This window comes from Schistocerca gregaria, unplaced genomic scaffold, assembly GCF_023897955.1.
Source record: "Schistocerca gregaria isolate iqSchGreg1 unplaced genomic scaffold, iqSchGreg1.2 ptg001452l, whole genome shotgun sequence".
Classification (NCBI taxonomy): domain Eukaryota; kingdom Metazoa; phylum Arthropoda; class Insecta; order Orthoptera; family Acrididae; genus Schistocerca; species Schistocerca gregaria.
The window spans coordinates 1-18,323 of record NW_026062750.1 but is presented as its reverse complement, the minus strand read 5'-3'; the positions used below and the strand labels follow the sequence as shown (position 1 = coordinate 18,323).

Genomic DNA, 18,323 nt, shown 5'->3' with positions numbered 1-18,323 from the left:
GTTTTTCAACCCCCCCTTTTATTCTCTTCTCCACCATGACCTCTCCTCACAACCAAGGTGCCGTCCCTTCTGGCTCCCCCCCCCCTTCCCACCTTCACTCCCCAACCTCTAGCTACTGACTCGGCGCCAACCCCTCTCTCTCCCCCCTTCTAGAGCTTCAATTCGACGGGCTTCAGGACATCGGCCACTCGGCCATCTGGACCCTGTCCTCCGCAAAGCCCGGCGCCGGCGTCGACAAGCTCCTCGACCCAAACACCAACAACTTTTGGCAGTAAGCAATATAAAAAAAAAAAAACTCTCAACCCGTCGCTCCCCCCACAATCCTCACTTCATTGACCTCGTGTAACCCTCGCATCCCACTCTAGGTCAGACGGCATTCAGCCTCACGAAATCACCGTCCAATTCACCAAAAAAATGCCCATCAGCATCATTCTTCTCCACCTCCGCCACTCTCTGGACGAGAGCTACACACCGCAGAAAATCTTTATTCGCATCGGCACCATCTGGAACGACCTGATCAGCGTCAAGCAGGTCGAATTCGACAAACCGGAGGGCTGGCAAATCATCGACCTGCGCCAACCGGATGGCAGGCCGCTGCGCTCCAGCATGATACAAATCGCCATCGCATCCAACCATCAGCACGGCAGAGACACGCACGTCAGACACGCTAAAATTTTCGGCCCAGTCAAACCGCTTTCCGATGCGCTCGAATTCCCTGATTTCCAATCGACCGATCTGAACATGTACAACATGCTGAAATAGGGTCGTGGCTCCGCCCTTGGATTTGACAATTTTTTTTTGTTTTTGAACGTGCGAGAAAAAAGTTTTATTTAGTTGCTGACTTGGCCAACATGGTACGAAATTGCTACGCACTCGATGTCGCCTCAGACTCGAGCTCCTAGAGGCGCTTCGACGGGCACGCTTGCTCCATGCGCAGTGGCGCCGAAGACGTGTCCGCACTTTGAACCGAACTAACGACGCTCTTGGGGAAAAAAAACACCTGCCGCGGCCGCCCTCACTCTAGTCTGGACGCAAATTCTCAGGGTACGTAAAGCGCCGCTGACAAGCCAGCACGCTCTTTTTTCTTTGCTGACTCGGAACCGCGCGCCCCTCAAGCTCCGTGACAGGTATTTCTGGGAAAAACCTTACCCTTAAAACGTATGTATACGGAAGGAGGGCGAGAGAAGAAGCTGAACAAGAATCTGACTGACGAGCTTCTGTCTGCGAAGATCGCCAAATGTCGTATTGGCAGGTAGCGTTATTTTCGTCGGAACAGTCTTGATGTTGCACATCATTTCCAGAATTCTGTGGGGGTAAGGCGACGCCTCGGCGAGATGCAGATTCACCCCGAGACGGGAGAGGTAGACCCACGTCGAGAAGCACTCGTACATGTGTGTACATAATTCAAAAAAAAAAACGGCCGTCCGAGATATGAGGATCTGTGCGCGCAAAGAATGCAAATGCGGACTTATTTTTTTTTTATACGGTGCGCGTCTCCAGGAGCATGTGAAGCGTTGCGGTTTTGGGGTTGAGGTTCGGCTTTTGCACGAGTTTTTTTTTCTTGCTTCTGAATTTGCGTTGCGCATTTTTTACGTCGAGGATGGTCTTTCAGTGTTCGTCATCTTGGAAAGATCGCCGCTTTGGTACGGACAGTTTGCTACGATTCGGTCTCTCGATTGAGACTGAATGAAGCGAGAGACGAAGGCCAAGGGGTCTTTGATGTATTCGAAGTAGAAGGCCTGCTTTCTTTTTTTCTCTCTGATCAGCTCTAGCAATTTAGCGATTTCTTGATCGAGTTGTTGAATTTCGGCTTGAAATTTGGTCCGCACGTCAGGCGCCTTATTGTCTTGCGTGTTCACGACAACCGGTAGGTCGAAGTGAAGCTGCCGAATAGCAGATGGATCATCTCCTGCGCTCGAGATGGTGTAGACGAGATGAACGGGCTCCGGATCGCGGAGATGCTGCTGAGCGAGCTCTGGAAGGATTTCGTAGTTGAAGGAATCCATTTGGAGCGCGTCTCGAAGCGGCGCGTCGCAGATGACGTGCGACTTTTGACTGGCGTCTTGGAGCTTGTGGAGGCGGACGTAGTTCCACAGATAGGTGATCATGCTCGTCTTGCTTACATAGGGTTCTTGTATGCCGAGGAGTTGGCGCAGAGGCGGCGAAGGGATGAAAAGGCCGGGAGAGAAGTTGGTAAAGTGAAGGGATGAAAAGGCCGGGAGAGAAGTTGGTAAAGTGGAAGAAGATGTGAAGCACAGACTTTGCAGATGCGGTAGTTCTCCTCAGCTGGAATCCACAGACGTCTTTATCGGAGAGGTCGGGCGTCCACTCGATCAGGGACTGGTCTCCGAATTCAGACGGGTCTAGTTGAATATCGATTTTTTTAAGGAATGAAGAAAAACTGGGCGAATCTTGTTGTGCGTCTTGATCGACGAGAGCTCCTTCTACGTATAGGGTCCATGTGGTGGCGGATGGCAGATAAAGCGCCCGCGTGTCCGGAGAGGAAAGATGACCGGGCAAAAAGGCCGAAGAGTTAGGTTGAACGCGGTAGGCCGCAGCTTGCTGGAGGCGATTCGGCTGAACAGCAGACTGGTCCGCCGAATCGCCAACGGGTAGCTGGGAAAACGGAGACTCGTGCGCAGAAGTCGGTACGCTAGGCGGTATGTATGGGGGCGTTTGTATGAGGAGGTTTAAAGGGGGTGTGTGTGCATAGTGCGTGGGCAATATTGGTGTAGCACTGGATTGTATTTTTGTTGGAGTGCCGGTGGTCTGTTGTGGGTAGAATGGTGATGTATTGGCCGGTATGGTGCCACTGATGGATGGCAGATCTTGACTACTGCTATTGTGATGCACGTTGGCCGCACTTGCTGTTATGTGATAAGAGGGCTGCGCCGAATCGGTCAACAAGTTGACATTTTCTTGAAACGGTTCCAATTTATGGTATAACTTGACACGCAGGGTTTTGGTCAGAGTTCCCGTTTGTCTTCTGTGGTAGTCGTCAATTTGTCTTAGCCGTTTCTTCAGGTTGACTTCGACCTTGTCCTCGAGCTCCAAGAGCGTCCGGAGGGCAGGTGAGATGCTTGCAAGTTCGTGCACGTCGTACACACAGTGCTGCATTTGACAGGTCTGCTTCGAAGGCTCTTCTGATTCAGTTGGCCCCCGAGCTTGATAGGGCAGCTGCGCGCCATGTGGCGGGTTTCCAAGGGGATTAGGCGCGTGTGTATAGTTGGCAGGTGGGTCGGGCTCGCCGGGTGGGTTGAAAGAGGGTTTTTTGGTGTGCACCCGCTTGGAGAGAGAAGGGCGGATCCCTAGAAGGGACAGTCGGAGGAGGATCCCTCAAATGGCTGCCGGAATCCATTCAAAAAAAGACATGAATAAGACGCTCGACCGGGGTGACAAGAGTTGTTCGAGAAACTTGCAAGCGCGGCGTTTGTATGCGTGCGTGTGAATTTACGGGATTGACACATGAAAAAAAGTTGTGCTTGTCACAAAGAGGTCGAATGAACCGCGCAAACTGACCTCAAGGGCGCCTCGGGAGCGCTTCGGTGGCACTGTAAAGGCAGGGAATCTATGGGGAGAGTGGCTGCGTTCGCGCAGTGCAGAGGGTCGACGTGATATCCGCGAATCGCGTGGTCTTAAAAAAAAATCGCAAGGATTCAGACCTTTCGTTTATTTGGCTTGTTGACTTGGCGTCTCTTTTTGGAAGCGCTGAATCGAGGATGGCGTTCGGATTCGTCGCCGGTCGAATCGTCGTCGCTGAGGACGTTCAGAAGGTCTTCCCAATGAGCGGCCCGTTCCAGATCGACAGCTTGGGCGGCTGAAGAGTGTTTGAACTTTTGCCTGACTGAGTTCCAATGAAGTACGTTGATCATGGTAGGAAGGATCCGGTGTCCGCCGACGGCTACATGGAAGGGTAGATCTTGGTTCATTTCGACTTTGTACAGTTTTCCCAATATGTCGGCGCCGCTATAGAGACAGGTGGGTGCGTCCAGGTTTTGGTTTAGTGCCCAGATTTTGAGGGGAGCGGTGGTGATGGGTGACGCGGTAGCCAAAATAGTGAAGTCTTCGAAGCTCTGAATGCAGAAAGAGGCGCAGGGAGATCCGAGATAAGAGGCCAACGTCCACCTGTTTTTACCGGCGACGGCGTCGTAGCAATACAGATGGCCTGATTCTGTTGAAATTAGGAGTTCGGAGCCTCTGCTGGGGGCGTGGTTTACTGGAGAATTCGATTCGGTGGACCATTTGAGGCACTCTACGTCGGCGTCTAGATCGACCTTTTTGACCGCGCTGGCGCATCGCACATCGACCATATAAGCCGCTTTGTCGAATCCGCCCGTCGCCAGCACGCTTTCCTCGGTTTTGAGCCACGAGAGACATTGGACCTTGTCTTGGTGGTGGCTCAGCGTCTGAACGCGCTTGCCTTGCTCCGTGTCCCACAGACCGACGGTGCGGTCGGCGGACCCGCTTGCCAAGAGAGTAGGGAGCGTGTGGTGCATGGAGACGTCAAGCACGGACGAGTTGTGGCCTTCGAGCGTGCGAATAGGCGAGGGAGATTCCACCACGTCGAGATCCCAAATTTCGATTTGGGGTTGAAACGTGGCGACCGCACAATAATTGGGACGCATCCACGCTATCGAGAGTGGGAAATCCGATAAGAGGTAGTCATGGTGGATATAAGGCTCGATGCTTCCTTCAGGCAGAATGCACACGTTTAGGTAAGAGAACTCTTCCTCTGTCAGAGTTGTCAGCAAAACGTGGTCAGTTGGACGAATCAGAAAGTCTTCTAGCTCCTCTTCGTCCGGATTCTGAACCGAGTTAGTGCGTTGAAACGGGTGGAGCCGTCGAAGGTGCGCGGTGGTCATTTGTCAGTTGCGTATGCGTACCAAATTCGTCATGTAAGGGTCGTCTTTGTTATGTTTGTAGGTCATCAGGTCGTCAATTCCGCCCGTCCACCCGCATTCTGGTTTCGAGGAACGTCGTTCCGCCGTCCCGAGGAATTGGTCTCGTTAGGAAGCTCCCGAATTCGCGCCGTCCGGCCATTGCGAGGCGAAAAAACATCGACGATACCTTCGTTCTCGTAGGCGTCCAGACCGTATTTTTTGATCACCTCGTTGTCGTCGTTTTCTTCGTCCGAGAGTTTACAGGACTGCTCGGCCTCATCCGGACGACCCGCAGGGAGATCTGTGTCGTCGCAGTAGATGCGAGGCAAGGCCGCGGAGCACCCGCGCGGAGAGAAGATGGTATTTGTCAGCATCGACGCCCACAGAAGCCGGCTCCAAAGGTACGTCGTCGAGCGCAAATGACGGATCGAGAAGCAAACTGGTTTACCGAAAAAAAAAAAAAAAAAAAAATATTTCGATCTCGTCCGAGGCCGTCTGAAGGCTTTACTGCTTGTCTTTCCGGACGCCAACACGCTTGAGACATGCTGGGCGGAACGCACCTGCGAACCCTCGAATTCGAATACCCGTCGGACGGCGAGTCGGACGACGCGTCTGTCCAAACCTCCTTTTCCGGAGAAGAGTCGTCGGGAGATGGCGAGGTCCGCGGCGAAGGCGCATTCGGCGACTCGTCCGAAGAAGAGCTCGCAGCTTCTTCGGACGACGAAGACCGAACGCCCAGTCCTCCCGCGCTCAAAATGTTCAAAAAGAGCCCTCCCAGCGAAGACAACTCGCCGAAGAAGCCGGCAACGGACGACCAACTGTTGTGCGAAGTCGACTGCTTCCTAAGCGAGCACTGTCGCCGAGCTGCCGGCGCGCCAGTCCAAGCTGCGCTCCAAGAGCTCGCAGAGGCTATCCAGAATTTTGCCAGTCGACCTATCGTGTGGAAAAAAAAACGTGAATTTTCCTATGAAGCCGCCGAGCTTTTTTCGGCCTACTTTCCCGACACCAAATCGCCGTTCGAGACGATCAGAGAAGAGCTCCGCCCCCACAAAAACCTGATTTATACCTGGATGCCCCCCCGATCCGTCTCCGTGTCCGGCAGCTACGCCCTCAAAATTTGCAACAACGCTCCCGTTGACGTCGACCTGCACATGCCGGATTCCATGTTCGACCCGGAAACCGACGTGAGGCCCCGCGTTTATTCGTTCAAGAGGCTTCTCTACCTGTCGGTCATCGCCAAAAACCTTCTGCACTCGCCCCTGTCAAAAAAGTCTCGCCTCCATTGGCACTGCGACTCCGTCCAACACATCCATCACCCGTCCATCAAGTTGGAGCTCCTCGATCCTGATTCCAAAGCGGTGTTCCTACTCAGACCCCGCATATCTCCCACCGCCCTCCCTATCCAGCAAGTCCTCCCGCACCGGCTCCGCCAACCGCCCCCCGACGTCCCCGAATCGGTCCTCTCCTGTCTAAACCGAGTCGACTACATCTGCGCCAACCATCTCCTGTCCGACGCGCTGTCGCAACTTCACGCGCTCGAAATCCGAGACGACTTGTCCCATTTCCCCTCCCTCCGACTCGCCATCCATCTCTCCGTCATCTGGTCCCAATCGAGACGACTCACCGCGCTCAACACCTTCCTCATATCCATGATCTATTCCAACCTCCTCCATCTCCACCAAGACGCGGCGCAAAAAGACCACCTCCACCTCTTCGTCGACTGGCTCCGATTCCTGTCCGACGCCCAAGACACCACTCCGCCAAGGCCAAATATACTCTCTAGCACTTCTCCCGCTCGACGCTCGTTCTCCAAATACTCCTCCTCCTTCCGCACCAAAAACCCCCACATCGACCACTCCGTCTACGACGCCGTCTTCCTCGACAGGTCCCGCCTCGTCAACCTCTTCGCGCATCTCTCCCTCTCCGATTGGCTCAAAATCCAGCACCATGCCTCTCTGTCCCTCGAACTCATCCAACACCTCCAATCCCCCAAAGACGTCGCTCACTCTCTGCTCTCATCTCAACAACCATCCCTCCTTCTACAAAATGACCTCGCTATCTCCATACACCTTCACCCCTCCGATTCCTCTCCACCCGACTCCCCCCCCTCCGACTCCATCCTCCTCCAACACTGCCTCCTCTCGTCCCTCCTCCCCCTCGCCCTCTTCCCCCGAATCCACCACTGCACCCTGTCTCCACCCCCCCTCTCCTGGCCCCTCTGCACCTCTGCACCCCTTCCCCGACTCGACTACCTCCTGTTCCTCCAACTCAAGCCGGACCACTGGCTTCGCAGCCTGGAACTCGGACCGTCTCCCCAACTCCAACACCCCTCCGCTCAGTTCAAACTCTTCTGGGGACCAGACAAAGTCACCCTCAGAAAATTCAAAGACGGACTCATCTGCCACGGACTTCTCTGGTGCCAACAACACCTGTCCGAACTCCGCCATATCTCTCACCTCCCAAACCTCACCCACTCACCAGACCACCCAATACCACCCTCCCTCAAACACCTCATACCCCTCCTCGTCGTCCAATACGTCATCAACCGCTGGATCAATCACCCCTCTCGCCACTTCCACCTTTCCGCCTCCATTTTCGCCGACCACCTTCTATCCTCTCACACTACCCTCTCCCTGAAACCCCACTCGACCATCATGGACTCTCTCCTCTGCTTCGAGGACAACTGGACCCAACTCAAATCCACTCTCCTCAAACTCCAACACCTCCCCATCCCCATCGAATCCGCCTCTCTCCTCGGACCCCTCTCCAGACTCACCTCCCCCACCCCCCCCCTTCCAAACCACCCGTACCCCATCCGCAAACTCTGCCCCCACGCCCCCACCGTCTCCATCTCCTTCTCCCCCTCCAACGCCTGGCCCCAAGACCTCAACGCCATCTCGCTCGTCAAATCCTCATTCTACCTAGAACTGTCCAAACAACTCCGCACTCAGTGCGCCGTCCCCTCCACCCCCCACTCTCGCGGACTCTTCGTCTTCTTCCACGGGTACTCCTACCAACTCTCCATCCACTACCAAAAAGAATCCAACATCAGAAAAAAAATCAACACACAAATTTCCTTCATCAAAAAAAAAACCACGCTCCCCTCCCTGCTCCCCCCCCCCCCTCCCCATCCCAAAACCACACTCACTCGTCAACTCACTCCTCAGAACGCTCCAACACACCCACCCGTCCTACGCCCCCACCTGCCACCTACTCAAAATTTGGCTCTCCTCCCATCTCATCCCTCTAGACCAACTCCACGACGGGCTCCTCGTAGACCTCCTCGTCACTCGCCTATTCCATCCCCTCCCCACCGACCAATTCCTTCAACCGCCCAACCACCCCCATCTCGGCTTCTACCTGTCCCTTCAGCTCCTCTCCAGCCTCTCCCCAAATCAATCGCCCATACTCCTCCCCATCTCCGAGACCCCCCCGTGGCCCCAAAGCCTCCGCCACTCCCTCATCAAGTCCTGGAAAAAATCATCCAAACCACACTTCTTCACCATCTTCTACTCCAACGGATCCTCCAAAACCTCCCATCACCCCCCCTTCACCGGCATATCCACCCTCGCCTGCGGATCTCCCTCTCTCCCCCCCTCTGATCCCCTGTCCTATTCCTCTGTCTCCATGATATGGAAACGCACCCAAACGCTCGCCCGACAATGCCTCCGCACCCTCCTCCTCCGCCTCCACTCCCCTCGCCCCGACCTCTCCCACCTCTTCCAACCCCCCATCTCCGACTTCGACGTCCTCATAGAACTCAACCTCCCCCCCAAACTCCCGTCTATCCCCTCCCACGCCAAACCGTGCCCCACCCTCCACCACCTCGCCTCGCGTCCCGTCCCCGAACAACCCCACACACGCTTCCTCGTCCAATTCGACCCCGTGTCCGACTTCGTCAACTCACTCTCGCAGCTCCTCAACCAACACGCCATCGTGTTCCACAACAACTCCGTCATCGGCAACCTCGTCGCCATCCTCTGGAAGCCCTCCTGCTTCTCCCTAAACACCCTGCTGACTCACAACCACTCCATCCTCATACAAGACCACGTCCGTACAAAAAACACACCTCTTTAATACACATATTTTTATACATGCACGCCCTAACGCGCTCTTTCACAGACTCAGCTCTGCCGCGGCTTCATCCCAAACGTCTTCGAACTCCTAAGACATGTCCACTCCGCGGGATCCGGCCTCATCCAGTCCGTCCATATCGCTACCGGCAACTCTAAACTCCACACGCAAGTATACTCACAGAAATATAGCTGTTAAAAAAAAGAGGACCCCCTTTGGCCTGTCACTCTTCGCTGACTTCTCTCTCCGGCGTCGTCCCCCGCTGGGGCTCCTTTGTGTTTTTCCCTTTTCGGCTCGAGTCGCCCCTCTCTAGCCTGCGCCTAGCTTGCTTTGTCCTGGGCTTCGCCTCCACTTCTCTCGATTCCACGTCCTCCGAAGCGGTCGCCGCGGTCTCTCTCTTCCTTGGTGTCACGCGCATCTCCCGCCCCAGCCGCGAAGAGGGACAAAGCGCACTCACCGGACACGCCTCGCATTTTGGGGTCGGCCTCTTGCAGACCGTCTGTCCAAAACCTGTCCCATCGACGTGTCAACCGCGCAGTACGTTCGATTCACAAAAAGTGCTCGTGTCAGCGGGTCTATCTATCTCGCACATCGACCGCGCCCCTTTGCGTGCATGTGCATGAAACGTACCGACCAGCATTTTGTTGACCTTGTTCCAATACTCTCTTGGCAGCCACGACTCTAACTGCTTCCTCGTTTGTTCCGGGCTAACCGACTTGGCCCAGCCGAGCCGATTGGATATGTTGTGAACGTGGACGTCGACGCCAATTCCCTCGGAATGCTCCCAGGCGGATTGTAGCAGCAAGTACGCCATCTTGGGCCCGACGCCGGGAAGTGCCGAAATTTCCTTCAGACTCCTCGGAATGTCGTCGTTGTATTGATCGTGCAAAATTTGCGTGACCCTTTTGATGTAGGCCGCTTTTTTGTTGTGAAACCCGACTTTGCAAATCAGCTCATTTATTTTTTCTTCGCTGGTTTGCAGAATATTGGACACCGTCAGGCCGTGGCTCGCCAAGTTCTTCACGGCGTTGAACGTGGTTTCGTCCTTGGTCTGCGAGGACAGCATGAGGGAGATCAAAATTCGATATCGGAACTCTTGAGGTGAAGTTTTGCCGTAGGACCCGCAGGCAGAACAGCCGAACACGTCCACCGGCGCCTGATGAGTTGATCTGAATTCCTCAATGAGGTGGTAAACTTCCTTCCAGTTGGAAGGAGGCACAAACGGCTTTGTGCTCCTAAAAAAAAAGTCAGAAAGATATCTGGCGTGTAATTTTTGACGTCTGTTCCATCAGCTGCATGTGCTGGCTTCAATCGGTGTTGAGACGCTGAGGCCGGTTGAAATGCAGCAAGGCACCCTCTCATGCTATTTTCGCGGTTCTGCGAGATCGACAGAGAGAGATCCGGACATTCTGTAGCGCGGCCAGGAACGTGAACTTCGAAAGTACACACCTCTATACACACGTGTGTATGGCAACGATGGATGTTTGAGTGGAGAGGGTGGCAGCAGCGTTGCTGGTTTGAGGCGCGTACGGAGGGGAGTCACGTTCTATTTTTATGTGTTTTTTCGGGAGGAGAAGAGGTAGGTCAGGTTCGAGTTTTGGATTTTGTTTCTTTCTTAAATTCATGTTGATAGCTTTGTGAAGTGTCTGCATTCACGCTGTTTCGCGCGGCGTGGTATTGTTTTCTGTCGTTGATGGTCGGCCACTCGGGAGTAAGAAAAGATGTGCAAAAATGAAAGGAACTTTTTTTTTATGTGGAATTACCGGAGAGCATCGGGATGCGTGTGCGCGCATCGACTCGGCGCGTTTTGGAGAACTGCGGCGAGGCGTTTTTTGTTTACAGTGGTTGTTTTAGAGGGCTGCAGGTTTTTGAGGCGCGGTGTGCATGTTCTGGTTGGGAGGGGGTGATGGCAAAAAAAAAGGTTTTCGTAGTTTGTTGTCAGGTGGTTTTCAGTTTGGCGGCTGTGGTTTTGCGCCATGGACGATTCGCAGGGCGAGTTTTGTCGGTCTGAGGAAGAGAGGTTCGTTCGACAGTTGGAGAAGAGGATAGGGTTGCTGGAGGCGGTGCTATTGGGGTGCAAGAGAGGCAGAGAGAGAGCGGAGCACCGCAAGAGGTACGTTTTGTGTATTGAAGAGGAGTTGTGTTGCGTGGGTCATCGGAGAGTTCTAAACACGGATGCGTTGCGCTGGTTTTGTGTGGACACAGCGGGGAGAGTTTGTTGAAGAGCGTTGAGGCGGTGAGAGCGAGTTGGGAGAGGAAGGCGGGAAGCAGGTCGCTGGATCGGCTGTTGAGCGATTGTTTAGAGAGGGAGAATTATGTGGACATTTGCGAGCAGAGAGTGAATTCCGTTTTGTTGGACGTGGATTGGCGGAAATACGAAGAAGTGCTAGAGAGGGGGGAGGAGTTGCGGGCGTACGAGCCTTACATCAACGACCGGAAGTTTAGAGGTGCGAGCGCGTCACCAGGTGATGGCGTTTTTGCGCAATATGGGTTTGTGCAAATTTTGATAGATGAAAAAGGCTGATTTTATTTTTTTAGAGTGTTTAGAAAGAAGGGGGGAGGTGGAAGGGATATGGAGGGACCACGTGGTGCAGCTAGAAGAGGTGATTCGAATGGAGGCGGAGGTGTGCCGTGCGCTGCGTTTCTATGGAGAGGTGATTCAATTGTTGTCTCGAAAGTTTGTGTTTTGGGATCGGGTTTTGAGTTTGGCGGAGAGAGAAATTGCATCGTTTGACGTTTGATGGGGGGAGGGTTGCTTGGTTCGGAAGTGTTCTTGAGCAAAGCCCGTTTTTAAACGTGTGTGAGGGGGAAAAAGGAGGGATGAACAGTTCGAAAAATGGTGGGTGAATTGTATTGGTGCATACGTTTGGGAGTGTATACATACATATATATATATATATATATATATATGAGGTGGTGGAATTGTGTGCCTTTAGGTGGTGCGTTCAACCAGATAGCGTGAGAAGAGTTTTAGGTTTTTTTTCGCTTCTGGCCGGTTAGACAAGAATGGCTCTATTTGTCGCCACGCCTTGGCGAGGATGTCTCTGGCTGTTTCTTTTGCGTATGCGAAGCTGTCGGTTTCGCGCATGAGTGAGATGGCTTCTTCGATAAGGTTTGGGTCTCTGGTCGAGGAGTTCAAGATTTCCTCTAGTCTTTTAGATTTTTCCGGCGAGGCGTGTTCCAGGCAGTGAATGACCATGAGGGATCGTTTGCCTTCGTAGATGTCCTCGCCTCGAATGGCGATTTTTTTGCGCGAACTCGTCTCCGACGAGGTTTAGCACGTCGTCCTGGATTTGGAAGGCGATGCCGACTGATTCGGCGAAATACCCGAATGCGTCGATTTGCTCGGGCGTGCCGCCGCAGACTAGAGCGGCGAGCCTGGCTGATAGACGTGCTAGGGTGCCGGTCTTGTATGCACACATTTGAAGGTATTCGTTGACGCTAGGGAGTTTTTTTCCCAAATGCCACCAAATGTCCAAACTTTGTCCCAGGTGCAGTTTGGTCAATTCTTCTCCGTACATTTGGTAGGCAGAGATGATCACAGAATCTGGGTGTCCGTTTTCTTTCATTTCCCTGAGCACGTGCAGAGGCAAGAAGTACATGGCGTTTCCTGTGTTGATGGCTACGTCTTGGCCGTAGGTCAGATGGAGACAGGGCTTTCCCCTACGAAGTCGCGAGTCGTCCTCGATGTCGTCCGTGATCAGACTTCCGTTGTGAACCAGCTCGCACAAGTAAGCGCAGGATAGAAGCGTCGAGTCGAGCCTCGCGTCGCTCTCGACGCTCCTGACGGCGTCTGCGACCAGCATTAGCAACGCCGGGCGCCAGCGCTTTCCACCTAGTGTAGACGAAACAAACAAGAAGGAGGGCATCAGCACGCTCGCATAGGGGAGGGAAAACAGGCCGACCAAACGACGCTTGACTGGAAGAAAAAAAAAACTATAGAGCGTCTGTGCCAGAGAGAGCGGATCCGACACGTGACTTAACATCGGCGTCTACGGAGAGTGAGCGAGCAGGAGCGGCTTCTGATTGTTTTCTAAAGATCGATATTGAGATGTACCACGATCTAGCATATCCCAGATGGGATCTAGTAACACTTTCGTTGCACTTTCAGTATCGTAAGCGTAACGAGAATTGCCGAACAGACGTTTGAGACTATCCTCTGTAAAAAATCTGGGCAGCCGGTTGGAGATTCCCTCCTCGATTTTTGGCCTCAGGACCTTCAGAATTTCGTCAAAGCATGTTGCCTCGCGCGTTAGCTGGCACGCCGGGTTCGTCGCAAGAGCGTCACCCCCGTTGGCGTTGATCGACATGGAAATGGGCCTAGAGCAGAAGAAATAGTAATTTAGCTTCTTTTTTTTTTTGGGGTCTGTATTTTTTTTTTTTGTAACGAATAGGTCTTCACTGGTGCGGTGCAGCGGGGCTGCTCGAGCGCGGTCGATGCCCGCGACCGCGGGGTGCCTTTTCGGCCTTTGCTGAGGCCGGCGCCGGTTGCGCGAGGGGTGTTTCGTTTTCGGGGTTTGGTCTGGCGGGTCTCGTGGGCGCGTTGCGCGGGGGGGGTCCGGGGTGGCGGGGGTTGTGAAGGCTCGTTGAGAACGAGGGGACGCGTGTGTTGGAGTGTGTGGAGAGGGTCTTGGGCGTTGGAGAGGCGAGGAGTTTGGGGTGGCGCTGGGCGCGGGGTTTCTGAGTACTGAGGGTGCTTGACAGGACGGGTGGGGGGTGGAGCCTCGCTCTGTTGGTACGCGCCGAGGGGGGGCGTTGTGCACGGGTTTTGGGTCGGGTGCGTTTCGAAGTGAGGGGAGAGGCGTTATCTTTGGAGAGTTGGCGTGCGCTTGGCGAGTTTCGCGGCGGAGGGTGGGAAAGAAGCGCACAGGGATCGAGAAAAAAAAAAAAAGGGTACATTTTAGTGGTTCGTTTTCGCGTCAGTTGTGCCAGGGCCGAAGTGAGGCTCGTGTAGGCCCTGAGCGGGGTTGAGTTATACGAATATGGGGGCATTGAGAGAGAGGGGGGGGGGTGTCAACTGGTTATGGGTTGCTGTGGCGTCTCTTTCGGGTGCAGTGGTTGTGCGGGGGTGGGGGTGGTGGCGCCATGGCGTTTTCTTCTTCCATGGTTGCTGGTCTCTGTTCTTTGGTTTATCGGTGGGGCGCGGGAAGGGGCGAGTGCGCGGGATGGGGGGGGGGCAGTGGGGCGCGCCTCGGCCGAGAGGTATGGCTAGTTGGCAGCTGAGAAGAAGGAGCGCTTGTAGCGAGCCGCGAGGGGGGGGGGGGCGTTGAGGCCGCGGAGAGGGTCGTTCCGGGCCCCGGAGGCGATGGCGATGCGAGTTCTGAGAGAGCGTAGGGAGGTGAGCGGGGGTGGGGGGGGGCCGTCTCTCGTTGGGCGACGATGGCGATGAGAGAGGGAGGGCTTTTGTAGATCGTTTTTTTTTTTTTTTTTTTTTTTTTTTGCGTGGCTCGGAGGGGACCGAGCTCGGCGCGCGGGCGGAGGGAGGCCTGGGGGAAAAAAAAAGTTGCCGGGGATCGGAGTTTGGTTCCTTTTGGCGCGAAGGCGCGGGGGAGGGACGGCCTTTATTTGGAAGGAAAAAGAGTCGAGGCGACGCGGGACGCCTGGAGCGGGCGGCCCGGATTTGGCGTCGCGAAGGAGACTACGCGCCGTCGCGAACGACTTCGACTCGAACGGAGCCGTCGCACGCTGCGTGCTTGCCGTTGAGATGGACGACTTGCCCCACAACGCAATAGACGCCTGGGTGGTGGAAAATCAGGGGTACTGGACCTCGGTCTCGGAGGCGGAGTCTTCGAAGTGTATGTCGATCATCTGCTCTGTCCTATCCATGAGATCTGGGGTTCCGGCGCGCCGACGGACTCGGCGTGTATGCATATGAAGGACAGTTGGTGGTCCCGCAGGTCCGCGTCGACGCCCTTTCTGAATCCTCGCTCTGACCTTCGTGACTTCGTTGCAGCGCATCGCCGTCGAGGTTCGCCGCGCGCCTCGGCCTCGCGGCCGCGCAGCAAGCCGATCTCCATCTCGAGGCCCTGCGAGGAGAGCAGGGAGAGCAGGTGCGAGTCGACCAGGTCCTCGGGAACGCGCAGGTGCCCCGACCTGCTCGCGCAGGTGCTCCAGCGCAGCGTCATCAAGTCGGCCAGGCTCTTGGTGCGCGCGGTCTGCCGACCACCTTCCGCCTCGGCGCGCTCCTCTGCTTCGGCGTTCACCGTATCCAGGAGCTTGGAGCGTTCGGCGATCAAAAGGACGTCCTTGGTGTTGAAGGGGTCGATCATCAGCGGCGCGCCGGCCCCCCGGCGGGTGGCGGTCCAACGCGACTCGATGCACCATCGCGGTAGGGTTCTTGACGCTCAGCGAGAACAGGACGAACGCGCGCTTCTCTCGGTGTTCGCCGCCCGAGGGGAAGAGCTCTACGGACGTTCTGCCGCAACTGTCTGAGCGCCAAAACCTCCGCGAGCGAACACCGAAACCCGGACAGCTTCTCGATCTTGAGCGACTCCGACACGACGAACACCCAGTCTATCTTCCTCGTTCTCCCAACGTCCTTCCCGGTTTTGGAGTTGCGGTACTCGTATCGAATGGAAAATTCTATTCTCCCCCGACTTCAAAAACTCGAACCTCATCGGAATCGTCAGCGAGGACTGCCCCTTCAGCGGCAGCGGGATCTCCCCGGCTCCTCGCACAGGCACTTCAGGGCCTCTCCAAGCGCGGAAAATTGCGAGGCGCGCCTCAACGGGCGCCCGTTTTCGTAAAAGTCAACCCTCAACTCGTCCACGTCGTCGCGGACGGAGCAGTTCCGCACTAACAGGTCCGTCTGGAAGAATCGCCAATCTGCACCTCGCAATGGGTCTCGCCGCCGCTGTCCAGCTCGGGCGCCCTCGAGGCCGCCGCGCAGGAAGTCGTCGCTCGTCCGCTATCGACAACTCCGGGACGTGGTCGACGTAGTGCAGCGACCTCGACAAAACCCTCGGCGCGTCCCTGTACCTCTCGACAAGCACTCCGTGAAAGGATACCCGCGCACGGTGTAGTGGAGACTCTTCAGGCAGAGCAAGACCGTCCCGCCCTGCTCGACCTCGCACCTCAAGCGGGGCGCCCTGACGGCCAGTCTAACCGTCTTGGACTGTCTGGCGAGCAACACGACCTCGGCCGTCATTATCGGCCTCGTCTGCTTGCAAACGCTCACGGGGGGATCCCACTCGACGGTGCCGCCCTTGTACCTCTCGGCCCTGAACAGCACCGGCTTGAGCTCGACGTACAGACCCTCCAATCGGAGCGAGCCATCCAGCGAATTCCTCAGCTCCAGGTCGAAGTGCGACGCGTGCTCGGGCCAGGCGAAGACGTATCCGGCCGTCTTGTCGATGGCGTCCTTGACCCTCCGATTCGGCCTATACAAAAACGTGGGATCCTCGATCGACCGAGAAACCCTCACGCGCATAGACGAGTCCGTCACCGGCGAAAAGCCGCGCACCAACCCAATCCCCCGACTCAACGCCTCTCCACGGGCGCGCTGTTCAGCGTGACGGACGTCAAAATCGAGTCGACCCTCTGAGCCCACCCGGCCCTCCCCACCCTGCCCTCCGGCCACGCGGCGACGTGTGGCGCCACCTCCCTCAAAAATAGGCCAAGAACTGCAGGGACTTCGCTCTGTCCTTGTTCTTCATGCTCAGGTCTATGGCCAACATCAAAAACGACGCCTGCAACTTGTACCAGCAGCCCACCGGCAAACCTCGACTCGGCGGCCGTCCAGCGGCCCCCCTCGACCCCTCGGCCCCGCCTCGCGGCGCAATAGACCCCCTCTACCTCCGCCAAAATGGACTTCGACTGAAAGAAAAAGCCGTCATTTTGTAGCACAAGTAGGCGATTTCGGTCAGCACCACCACGAACTTCCTTCTCCAATTGGTCAACTCGTAAATCGAGGCTATCGAACACAGCACCTTGATCCTCGTCGGTACGCGAATTCATTGCTCAACGCGTGGCACCTCTGCAGCGTCTGGTACACCCGCGGCCGATCGTAGTTCACACAAAGTCTACCCAACCTCAAAAGACACTCCGCTCCAAGCACCCGGGCGTTGCCTTCCTCCTGTAGTACCCGCGCGGCGTCCTGGAGCTTCGAGGAGGCGTGTTGGTATTGGCGTCGAGAAACCCTGGCTTGGACAAAATCGCGCACGCCCAACCCTCGTATCCAGCTCCAACCCACTCCCACTCGGAGCACGACTTGCTGATTTCGACCCGACAGCTCGTAAAGCCCGATCGCGTCGATGCGAGACCCCGACATCAAGCACAGGTCCGCGTGCTGCTTGCGAATCCTGCCAACGAGGTTTCGACGCCTGGGGCGCGAAAAAAACTCCACCTCGTTGTCCAGCGGCGTCTTCAAAAACGCCCTCAAACTCCTTGAACTCGCCTCCATGCCCGTCTCCGATGTAATCTTGTCGACCAGCGAGTCGACGTCCGACTGCACCGCCAGCTCCCAATGGTTTATCCAATTCTTGCCCATCTCCTCGGAAATAATGTGCGACAGGTAGAAGTTGAAGTGCTCGGAATCCTGGTCCGGAATCACCTTCAGCGTCTTCAAGTCCGGTCCTTCTGGTCCGGCCGAAGCTCGAATCCCAGGCAAACCAAAGGCACGTACACGCCCGCCAAGTTGCCCGTTGTAAGCCTGAATCTTGCTCTTCGACGTAATCGACTGCACTCGCAAGATGAACAGCATGTTCATCGCGTGGAGTCGTCTCGGCGCTGCAATCGGCTATCCCTATGACCTTGGCACGAAATCAACGTCAGCACCCCGACCCCCGCACACACACATGTATCGGACCACTCGACTCGTACCGCCAACGGCTTCTTGTGCAAGAACAAGTTCTCCCATTCGCTGTGCGTTTCCCTTGATCGAAGCACAGGTAGATCTTGTCGTCCGTCCAATTTCTGTTCTCGAACCCGCCGGCCGACTTGTTGATCCTGCACGAGGGGCGGCGAGCGGCCTGGCGCATTAGCGACGAGCGAAAAAAAAAAAAACTGCCTTCAAGCCGGCGCGTGTACTTACTCGAAACTTCATACAGGTCACTCACGTCTATGGAGTTGTGCGACGAGATGATTCGCGAATATTTTTGGAACTTATACTTAGAAATCGACCCGGCGGGGATGAGCAGGACCAAGACCGACCTCAAATCGAGCAGGTTGCCTTCGAGCTGAATGTCTCTCATGAGGACCGGCGCCGTGCGGGATGTGCCCGGGTTTTTTTTTGTGTAGGAAGAAAAAGGCGATTGGGCGCGTGCGGTTTTTTTGGCTCTGTGCAGACGGCGGCCTATCCGGTTCCACTGACGGAAACGCAGACTTCGGCTCGTTTTGGGTGAAGCCTATGAAAAATCTGTCTCGCGTGTG

The 18,323-nt window shown here is 55.6% G+C and overlaps 4 protein-coding genes and 2 long non-coding RNA genes across 6 annotated transcripts; 2 read left to right on the top strand and 4 right to left on the bottom strand.

The window, feature by feature from the left end:
* The first annotated feature begins 710 nt into the window (after nt 1-710).
* LOC126332409 (uncharacterized) lies at nt 711-3,444 on the top strand. Its single transcript, XR_007563668.1, has 3 exons — nt 711-1,044; nt 1,117-1,158; nt 1,230-3,444. It is a non-coding gene; the product is annotated as an uncharacterized LOC126332409 (long non-coding RNA).
* Nucleotides 3,445-3,637: 193 nt separating this feature from the next.
* Nucleotides 3,638-5,315, bottom strand: LOC126332407 (uncharacterized). Its single transcript, XM_049996596.1, has 3 exons — nt 5,068-5,315; nt 4,884-4,960; nt 3,638-4,805 (listed from the first exon to the last, which is right to left on the bottom strand). The coding sequence occupies exons 1-3, from the start codon at nt 5,252-5,254 to the stop codon at nt 3,657-3,659; spliced, it is 1,413 nt and encodes a 470-aa protein (XP_049852553.1). The 5' UTR covers nt 5,255-5,315; the 3' UTR covers nt 3,638-3,656.
* A 2,815-nt stretch (nt 5,316-8,130) lies between these two features.
* On the top strand, nt 8,131-9,888 carry LOC126332412 (uncharacterized). The gene is made up of 3 exons (XR_007563669.1): nt 8,131-8,930; nt 9,003-9,491; nt 9,628-9,888. It is a non-coding gene; the product is annotated as an uncharacterized LOC126332412 (long non-coding RNA).
* LOC126332410 (endonuclease III-like protein 1) lies at nt 9,178-11,395 on the bottom strand. Its single transcript, XM_049996600.1, has 3 exons — nt 10,485-11,395; nt 9,585-10,189; nt 9,178-9,464 (listed from the first exon to the last, which is right to left on the bottom strand). Exons 1-3 carry the CDS (start codon nt 10,604-10,606, stop codon nt 9,178-9,180), a joined length of 1,014 nt encoding a protein of 337 aa, XP_049852557.1. The 5' UTR covers nt 10,607-11,395.
* A 483-nt stretch (nt 11,396-11,878) lies between these two features.
* On the bottom strand, nt 11,879-13,264 carry LOC126332413 (geranylgeranyl pyrophosphate synthase-like). The gene is made up of 2 exons (XM_049996601.1): nt 13,012-13,264; nt 11,879-12,789 (listed from the first exon to the last, which is right to left on the bottom strand). The coding sequence occupies exons 1-2, from the start codon at nt 13,262-13,264 to the stop codon at nt 12,110-12,112; spliced, it is 933 nt and encodes a 310-aa protein (XP_049852558.1). The 3' UTR covers nt 11,879-12,109.
* Nucleotides 13,265-16,433: 3,169 nt separating this feature from the next.
* On the bottom strand, nt 16,434-17,880 carry LOC126332404 (uncharacterized). The gene is made up of 3 exons (XM_049996592.1): nt 17,775-17,880; nt 16,883-17,704; nt 16,434-16,722 (listed from the first exon to the last, which is right to left on the bottom strand). The coding sequence occupies exons 2-3, from the start codon at nt 17,659-17,661 to the stop codon at nt 16,434-16,436; spliced, it is 1,068 nt and encodes a 355-aa protein (XP_049852549.1). The 5' UTR covers nt 17,662-17,704; nt 17,775-17,880.
* Between the last annotated feature and the right edge of the window lie 443 nt (nt 17,881-18,323).